General features: G+C 38.7%; 1 protein-coding gene across 2 annotated transcripts in view; it reads left to right on the top strand.

Moving 5' to 3' along the window:
• gabra6b (gamma-aminobutyric acid type A receptor subunit alpha6b) overlaps nt 1-8,104 on the top strand; it is a 38,343-nt gene extending 30,239 nt beyond the window's left edge. For both annotated transcript variants that reach the window (XR_005636391.1, XM_039776978.1), the window contains exon 10: nt 7,809-8,104. Coding sequence is in view for 1 of the 2 variants with exons in the window: in XM_039776978.1 (XP_039632912.1) it covers nt 7,809-7,821 (13 nt within the window). In the remaining variant the exon portion in view is untranslated. The remainder of the gene's footprint in view (nt 1-7,808) is intronic.
• Nucleotides 8,105-10,286: the final 2,182 nt, after the last annotated feature.

Below are 10,286 nucleotides of genomic sequence, written 5' to 3' on the forward strand. Positions count from 1 at the left end.
CCAACAAGACTTTTAACCTCTTTAAACTTATAATCATTTTCTTCTTTTGTATTTAGTTTGCCAGCCTGAAAGTTTATATATTATTCAGCAGCCACACAAAGCTATTACATGTTCAGCTCTAATTATTTACCATTTGGCGTTCCAAATGTGTCAACAGAGTTGATGAGTTGGTCAGAGGCTTGATACACAATAATATATATAATATATAATTGCAATACAAGACCACCAGGCAACACTGGCAGGCTCTGTATTTGTCACTCTATGTTTTGCAGTGTGTCTAGCACTGTAAAGTGCCAATGGGCTGCAGTACTCATAGCCTGTAGGTGTCTGTGCTTTGCATACACAATGTACTAAAGCCTAAATTATGCCAAGAAAATACACACTGACTTTAAGTTGATTAGTATTGGAAAAAAATATATATATATACAATACACTAGTATTGAAGATTCAGCCTGGTCTCACTGAATTCCGTAAAATGGGCACGGACTGGTAACCGCTCAATGTGTGAAAATTCCGTGTGGCCACCACGGAAAACAATACCAATGTAAAGTCAATGAGAAGATGACGTAGCACGGTAGTGAGCAGTATGTAAGGCCAGAATTCCACGCAAGGAGGTTGGTTGGGGTGGTGGATGGGTAAAACACAGAACTTTCACCCAAGAGAGCGGAGTTTGTGTCCCGCGTGTGGCGTGCGTTTGTCAGTTGTGTTTTTTTTTTTTTTTTTAAGCATGTCCCGCGTATGGCACGGAACCATAAGCCCACCCACGACCTTTTCCTGAACCCAACCGTCCCGTTCTTGTCGCGTGTCACTGAACCGTAAGCCCACCCACGACCTTTTCCTGAACCCAACCGCTCCGTTCTTCTCACGTGTCACGTAAGCCCGTGTTTCTTTTTCGGCGATCCGTGTTCATTTCACGGAATTCTTCGCGTGGGCCCATCACGGAATTTGGGCACCGTATATACGTGTACATTACTTGGACGTATTTTCGCGGCATTTCCACAGTTTTTGTTGCAATTCCGTGAAACTGCCACGGATTTTGAGTTAAGGGCCCGTGTTCATTTCACGGAATTCTGTGAGATCAGGTTGGAAGATTTTAGATAGTGGATTCAGATTTAATAAAATGCTATCAAACCCTACCCTACTGACCACATTCCTATCTACTGTGTGCTGCTAAACCATTTTGGTAATATCTGTGATAGCTGGTGTAGGGATTTAATCAAAACACCATACAGTCACTTTAAACAGCAAACAAACAAGATAGCTACTGCCATTGTCAAGGCTCAGAGGCACATTCATGTTGTTTTCACAAGTGGTGTCACCTGAAAAAATGAGACATACATATGATTTACAGTTGTAAATGATTGAACATACACAAAGCATTCTTCATGGCGTTGTTATTGCCAAAGCAATATGTCTGTCAACAGATAAAATCACGCTGCAGTCTATTGATGACATCAAGAGACGTACGTTGCTCTCATACATCACCTTTATGGATCCTGTAATGTTTGACACATTGTCAGAGTGCTGAAGGGTTATGCTCGTTGAAGGAGAAAGCTCTTTTTTATGATGGATATGCATATGCAAGTTTGTGTGTTTGATTTGTCCCAAGAATATGCCCTAAACAGATGCAGATATGCCTGGTTATGCATTGATGTGCACGCTATTGATGCGCTTCACCACTCCTAACTCCGGGGCTTTACAACTGTGTGGGTTCAGCTCCTTTCATTCCCTGCCTTGGTCTTTCTCTAAAAAGGGAATAGCCCTAAGGCCTTAGCTGAGATAAGTCAGATGACATAACAGTGTTGGCAGACATGGGGATAGCTCTGTGTGACTAACCTTTTTAGTGACACTGTCTCAACTGTTTCTATTAATTGATTGGGACTGTAAGCAAGAATGCAGATCCTGACATACTTTATCCAATTCAATCCAATCCATTTTATTTATATAGCACATTTAAAAAACAAAGGTTTACAAAGTGCTGAACAACATAGAAACACATATAAAACACATAAAACAACATAAGACCACACAGTTCTCATGCTGGGTTAAAAGTGTGTGTTATGTGTGTGTTATGTGAGAAAGCAGCTGAGTGGTGGCTTTCAGGCTTTGGGAATCAACAGGAATAAGGAAATAACATGCAATACAGTTTGCAATGTGTGTGCTAAACACAGGAATTGTTGCATACACAAGGGTATGACAGAGCAAGTGCGTTGTGTGTATGTGTGCGTGCGTGCGTGCGTGCGTGCGTGCGTTGGGGGTGGAGTGATGAAAGGGAAGAGGAGGTGATACAACAAAGAGCCCAAATCCCAGTGGTGTTTGAATCTGTAGCTGACCAGCCAATGCAAAGGACAAGTGCAACCACAGGTTGTCATGTGATTGATTGTAGTTAGATCATTCTCTCTGAAAAAGTCAAGATGTCTAACATGGACAAAAACTGTCAAACACGGTTGCTGGAGATGGTGTGGTAAAATTTACAGTTGAGTTCATTTTTACTCACAACATGACTACGTACCAACAAGCCAGAGATTCCAACAACTATGTCTTGGTCTTCCTTGTTGGCATAATGATATATATATATATATATATATATATATATATATTAAATACAATGTTGATCAAACTTGATTTTTATTTTTTATTTTTTATTTTAACAGGCCCACCACAAAATAAATAAATAAGAATCAGCTTTAATGGCCAAGTAAGTGTGAACACACAATTTGAGTCCGGCTTTTTGTTTCTCTCAAAGTACATACGCAGAAATAGACATACGGATAAAAACAAGGACAACAAAGATGAACAAGGTAAACATAAACATTTGATTACTATGTACAAATATAAACAGAAGATATAGATATAAATGTAAACCTTTACTGACCAGATAACACTGAGAATAGCAAGCTTTTTTTCAAGTCACATATAAACATAACATAACAACTACTGTTGTAGCATCTATCTGACCTCTGATCAATGCAACCCCTGAATGTTATGTATGGATAAGAGAGCAGTGGTCTGCGTGGGTGAGGTAGTTGCATGAGCTCATGATGATGAGCAAAATCAGGTGCATTACCAAAGCCCTCTGGACTAGAGTATGGCTTGCCCTGATACATAAATACAGACATATAGCCCTGTAAAATGAGATCTGGGTAATGGAGATGATTTTGAGTGGCTGGATGTAAATTAGAGTTAAGATTACAATAGCACATGTGATTGAGCTAATCTCTGTGTCTGTACAGAGCTTTAGTAGACACCAGCTCTGGTGAAAAAGAGAGCGTTCCTGCTCAGTGACCTGGACCACAGCTGAATCACAGTTCATCTTATAATGCTTCACACTTCCATAATTAACACTTTACATTTCATAGATATTTTTAAGCAGCACCACCCACACTAGCGACCCCTTCTTCTGAGTTGTATCCACCTGAATCCCAATATCACATCCATTAAATGATAGCGGGCAGTCCTTTTTTCACTCGAGTGAAATAAATATACAGCTCCCATGGCCCTCACTAAAAGCAGACGCAACAGTGCATGCAACAGACAGAAAGAGGTCTTTGTAGCTTTGATTTTATTATAGAAGGCCCTCCTGCAAAGATGAGCTGGACCAAAAGAAAAGAGTATCTGTTTGTACAAGTGCGTGCGTGCAGGTGGACTTTTGTGTATCTACTTCTGTGAGGATACAGGCGAACAAGTATATAAATGTGCCATGGCAGCAGTGCCTACCGACTGGGGGCTATTTTAATGAATAGCACCATTCAGGGAAAGACATGAGGGAAACAAATTTGCTGAAAACACTTCCTTCCATGAAGGGCCCCAGCTGGTTGGCTGACTGGTTGCAGGCTGGCTGGCTGACTGGTGTATGAGTGTGTCAGAGTGGGTACAGCAGGCGATAAGCTTTGCCCCTCTTTATTGCCCATCAGAGTGCCAGGCTTGAAAAACAACTTCCCCAGTGTTACTCATAAATCAAAACTGATAAATGCTGTTTCCAACTCAATTCCTATTTTCGACTGCAGGGCCGTAGCTATAACTTTGGTGTAATGATCATTCAATTACAGGCCACTCAGATAGGGAGCAGAGAATATATAATATAAAACAGCGATCCCCTATCTATCATATTTCTCTCTGCGACCTCGTGGGAATTGCTACATTCACCTTTGTCACCTAGTTTCTCACACATCTACCTGTGTTAACATGGACGTCTGTGTGCGCAGTCAAGTGTAGAAATGTGAACATTTACAATTCCTTATAAGATAAATTTTTATCACACAAAAGAACATCTCTTTGTCCCTGACTTTCCCTTCACTATACATGCTGTTTCTCTCTCTCCATCCTTCACAATCAACTACCTTCTCTATTTCTTACTTTTTCTCAGTGTTACTCTCTCAGACACACACTCTCCATCTCTGTACTACCCCCTCCCTATCTTTATGCTCCACCTCCCATCTATCCCTCTCCCATGGTGAACTGCCTGTACTCTGCTTCCTTTTTGATAAGACAGGACAGCCCAACAGGCTAAGCAGAGTGGTGTCCCTCTACTTTATCTACTCAGCATTAATCATACAGTCATTTCAGAGCAGAGAGGAATCTTGTCTCCGTAGGACTGTGCAAATGTGTCTGTCTATTAGTCTTCTATACCGACTGTATAGATACATATTAGCCATCTGCTTACTTTGGCAAATACAGTTACTGTAATGTAGCAGGGCAGCCTCATCGAATGAAAAATGGTCCCATCGCCATAAGGTCACAAGTTCAGTTACTGCAACCAATATGAGTCTATCAGCAGTTGTATGACCTGTCAGTGTACCCTAGAGCAAGACACTGAATTCTGTTCGCTCATTAAAAGTCACACCGGATACAATTATGAGTTATTAATTGCAAGTGATACATTTTTCTATACATACAATTAGTTGTATTTGAAAGCCCATCAACAGTAAAGGTTGTCTAGTGCACATAATGCACAAATACACACAATACAGCATTATACATTAGCCACAGAAATTAATTGTTTCTGATTGGCTGGCAAGTGGGTTTTGTAAATTGTTGTAATGTTGCAATCACATTGTTAAAATCAGTACATGTAAAATATATTCAATTGCAGATAATGATACCAACATTTTTCTGACACATTTTTGATATGAGCACTTTGTATCATGGCATTCTTTGCTTTCAGTTATTGTATTGTGTTATTTCCATATCCTGTACATGCCAGGACACCTTGTATTGCATCTTTTGCATATTGTTTAAGTGAAGCAGCATCAAACTGAAAGATGGCTTTTCCAATTTAGTTTGAAGATGCCAGCCTTCATAATAAAATGGAAAAGCCATCTTTCAACTACATTAATTTCAAATAAGTTTTTGCTTCTCAGAGAATACTGGAAGAAATAGTAAGAATTAAGACTAATACTTAGACAATGAAGACTGAACCTCACTTCCCTCACTTGTTTGTTTGCACAGACTTTTATGGGCATTTATAAAATGCTTTACAATAATATGTTGCTGTCACATATACATGTGACAAGCTTTTGAAAAGGGTGAATTTAAATCCAGCAAACTAATTTGTACCAATTGAAACTAGTGCTAAAATATTACAATGTTTTGACACTTACTCGATAGCTACATAAATCATATATACAATATGTAAACTTTGAAGCATATAGCCAGGCTAGCTATTAGCTAAAGATTTACACCATCCCACAGTCAATAACAGCTGCACATACAAACAGGGTGTGAACTACAGGGGAGCTAGGGGGAGCTCTGCTCCCTTTAATAAGACATGGGCTCCCCTGAAAACGTGATTTGTGAAATTTTGGGGGGGGTCTCTAAAAATATTGACAATGTGTAATTTTGATGAGCAATTTCAGTTTTACGTGATGTGATCATCATGGATTATTATGTGTAAAATTGCAAAAATATCATTCATTCATGCATGACGGCGATTTAAACCTAATTCACTTCAATAAAGATAACTATACTATACTATCTTTTGGAAATTGATCTTAATGCCTTAATTGAAAAAAATAGGAAGATTCCAACCTTTGAGAACACCAATTTTCTTTGTGAATGAATAATGTATTGTAAATAAATACATGTTCTTCCTTAAAATACAGGGGGGCATAAGTATAGACACCCCTATGTTAAATTCCCTTAGAGGCAGGCATATTTATATTTTTAAAGGCCAGTTATTTCATGGATGCAGGATACTATGCATCCTGATAAAGTTCCCTTGGCCTTTGGAATTAAAATAGCCCACATCATCACATACCCTTCACCATACCTACAGATTGGCATGGGGTACTTTCCATAAAATCATCTCTCAATGCAAATCAAACTAGCTATTAGGCTAACTGAAATAAAACCATGCCAATCTCTAGGTAAGGTGACGGGTATGTGATGATGTGGGGCTATTTTAATTCCAAAGGCCAAGGGAACTTTATCAGGATGCATAGTATCCAGAGCAGGTTCGAAAATCGTGACCTGTACACGTGCAAAATGTACACGAAATAAACGTCAAAATCGTTCCCCAGTCCCGGGGTGAAAGTCCTGTGTTGTTTGACCCATCCACCACCCCGACCAACCTCCCTGCGCGGACTTTCGCCTTATCAATACTACTCGCTACCGTCATCATTCTGTGATCACGAAATATGCTTCCCATTGAAATACATTGCTTTAAAATTCGTAATCACCAAAAAAAATAAATACATTATGGTGTCCTGTTCACGACTCAATAGATTCAATAACGTGACCATATCACGAACTGCCATGAGACCGGGCTGGATATACATGGCTGTTTGTTAAGGATGGAAGCTTGGGGTGCATCGCTTAGGCCTAATTGAACGGAGGAATTATGGTATTCTTCGGTAGCCTGAGTAACTAAAAAATCTCAAAGACAGCCTGATGCTTTGTTTATAGACTATTTGTGGGTGGCAGTTTGACCTATCAATTCTTGTCGATAAAGTATAATAGGGTAAATCCTGAATAGCGCATACACTTGTAGCTGTTATGAATCTTTATAAGTCATTGTAAGTCACAAGACCACTCCTCCCTCCCCCAGTGAAAAGAAGAAAAATTTAAAGTGGGCTCCCCCAAAGGCCACGGTATAGTTCGAACACTGCATTCAAACAAACATTTCCCTATTGCAAACATTTTAGAAATTCTTTTAATTTGCTAATTCAATTGAATTCATCAGAATTTTAGCCCCATGTTTGCCCTTTAATACACATGGTCAAGGTAATTCCATCTCAAAATGCCTCCTCACCTACCTACCTACCTACCAACTAGCACACAAAGTTTTTTGTAGAAAGTTTTGCCAGAAGCCATGTAAGTTATCTGGCTGAAAACGGCTCAGTGCTGTCAAAAATGTCTCCTGCTTTAACACATCAGGCGGAGGAGGTGGAGGTGTGAACTACCTGGCAGAGGTTCCCAGACGTGTTTCACAGGGTCTTTGTGAACAATATTGGCAGCGAAGGACTGAATAAATTCAAATTTTAAATTCAACCTCGAATGGATGCCAACCTTCACAGCAAGAATAAACCGGAGCATGCTGTTACATCATACCAATGTGCGTTGTGCAGGCAGATGTGGCCGCATGTGAAATGGAGTAGGTGTGTGTATGGAGGTGTATGCATATATCTGTATGTTTAAATATGATAAAATATAAAATCCATAATTCGAAGAGAAAACCTTTATTTACTCTGGGCAGCAAACCAGGGTGTCCCTCTTTCTCTCCCTTTCTCTATTCAACACAAACACTGTACACAGTGACCTTTTTTTTTTACTAATTCTACCTTTCTTTCTCTTCCTTGTCTGTCTTACAGGGATAGCGTTTAAGCCAAGAGTTCGTCTTCCTGGGAATCACACTCGCACACACACTTTCATACACTTGCATGGACACACACATATACACAATAAATAGATGACAGACGCTTGCCAAGCACTCTTTTAAACTGCCTCAGTGCATTGTATGTCTTTTTAAATACTCCCCTGGAAAGTGAGTGTTTTGAGAGCAGCTGTACCAGCTCCTATTGCCAACTTGACCCATGAGCTCACAGCCTGTAGGCCCCAGGCTCTGGAACCATTTCAAATGGTACAATATATCTCTGTGTCTCTTTCGTTTCTTTATTATATATATATATATATATATATATATATATATTATATATATATATATATATATATATATATATATATATATATGTATGTATGTAAAAAGTCACATGTTTTGACACATTTTCAGTGTCCGTCCTGTATCCCCTGCCCAAGTGGATGGGGCAAGATGCAATGGCTAAGCTAGCTAGGCTGCAGAACCAGAGGCAGAGCCACTACTTTGTTGTATGTATTTATTTCTGTGTGTGCAACATGCATACAGTTCCACACATGATAGTGATCTTGCATGTGTGTTTCAAATGACACATTCCCTACCCTGATATTTAGAACACACTTGAGGGAATGAGTGTACCCATTGTCCTGACTGGATCCAGTGTGACTGACTCACAGGTCTTCTTTGCACTCTTCTTTTTTTTTTTCCCCCACAACACCCGCTATGTTTTGGTTCATTGGCGTAATTTTCCTCCACTGATGGAGTACAGAGGATGTGAGGCAAAATCTTTAAAGGGTTTTCATGGTTTGTTCCACAGATACATTGGCCTGGTTGAACAGTCACATGCACATGCAAATGGAGAAACGTGCACATGTTGAACAAATACAGACACTAAGACATGCACACATGCCATTCACTTACACTTATGCTTTCTTCCACAATGACAGGATTGTACATCATGGATTTCCTGTAGACACAAATGAACTTTGGAACATCAGTGCATGATTCATGAATGGAACATAACTTCCATCTGGTATAATTTATTAGAAGAAATCACAGAAACACACATTACCTGCCCACAGGAACAAGAGAGGAGGACACTGCAACATTGTTAGAAAAACAAATTGTTAAGTTTGCAAGACATTTCATGAATCAGAGGAATTATTTTGAGTTATAAAATGTATTAAATGCAAGACACTTTAGTGGAACAATGAATGCAAATGCAATGGATGATGGCACGTATTACATACAGGTAATCCACTACTGAACATATATTCACTAGCATCTCATACAGTAACCTGTATCTTGGCAACAACAGATTTTTCCCCAGAGAAGGTTTAGGCCTTTATATGCTAACATTGTTATCATTTTCTTATTTTAATTGTTTATATTTATTGTAGTGGTATTAATTGCAGTTAAACTGGTTGCCAATTATTTGAGATAACAGCTCTGGCTTCTGGTTTTTATTTTTAAAAAGCAGCAAAAAAGACACCTAAACCTATCATCATCAATTATATGAAATGCCAAAACACATTCATTAATAATACACTTGCTTGGATTTGCATATAATTATGCACAGCTTCCAATTAAGTAGATATTGTAACATGTTAAAGCCATGTGGCATCTAAATATAGGCTTATGTGTGTTTGCTTCCTCGTAACATCCATCATCTGTGAGGATGTCATTAAAGGTGTCTCTTATTAACACAGGCACCTCTTAAAATGCAAAAACCTGCACACGGTGCCAAAAGATTATAGTAGTCTTAAAAACTGTACACTTCCTCTGGTTGTTTGGATATTTAATAATAAACATTTTAACACAAACCTTATGTTAACATTTTTTTTACAATTGGTGTAAATTGCCCCTGTGTTCTAATTCAGTCTTGCACATACTGTTTTTGAATATTGTGCTGTCTATTTATTTTTTTCCAGTTGGAAAGGAAGCTATTCATTTGTTGTAATCATGTGTATTTCGTATGAGCACTTTGATTTGTGAACAGACCAGCATGGTAGAGCTCAGTTCAATAATATTGATAGAATAAATAAATAATGCATGATTAAAACTTTGCATTATGAACATAGTTTTTATAGAATAAAAATATGCAATGCAATACAAAATTGCAATATAGATTCTGGTTGGACCCCCAAGGTTGGTATCCATTGCTTAAACTGTATTCTGAAGTTGGAAAGCTTTCATGAACTTGTTACAAACAAGCAACTCTATTGCCAGACAAGAACATCAATATCGGACAATTCAGCAACAGTGCCAAGGATTTTTAATTGTTGCTTTCTACAATATCTGCATGTGGTAACTATGGCATGACTAAGGTATGTTTAGGGTTAGGCTACTAAGACATAAAAAGGCAAACTTGTGACGGGATCTTTGGCATGAAAATCTGATGTGCTAGGTTTGGACTCATTGTACTTTAAATTTTCTGGTCAGTTGACATTAAAATTACTATGTCCTTGTGTCAATT

Source organism: Perca fluviatilis, chromosome 16 (assembly GCF_010015445.1).
Source record: "Perca fluviatilis chromosome 16, GENO_Pfluv_1.0, whole genome shotgun sequence".
NCBI lineage: Eukaryota > Metazoa > Chordata > Actinopteri > Perciformes > Percidae > Perca > Perca fluviatilis.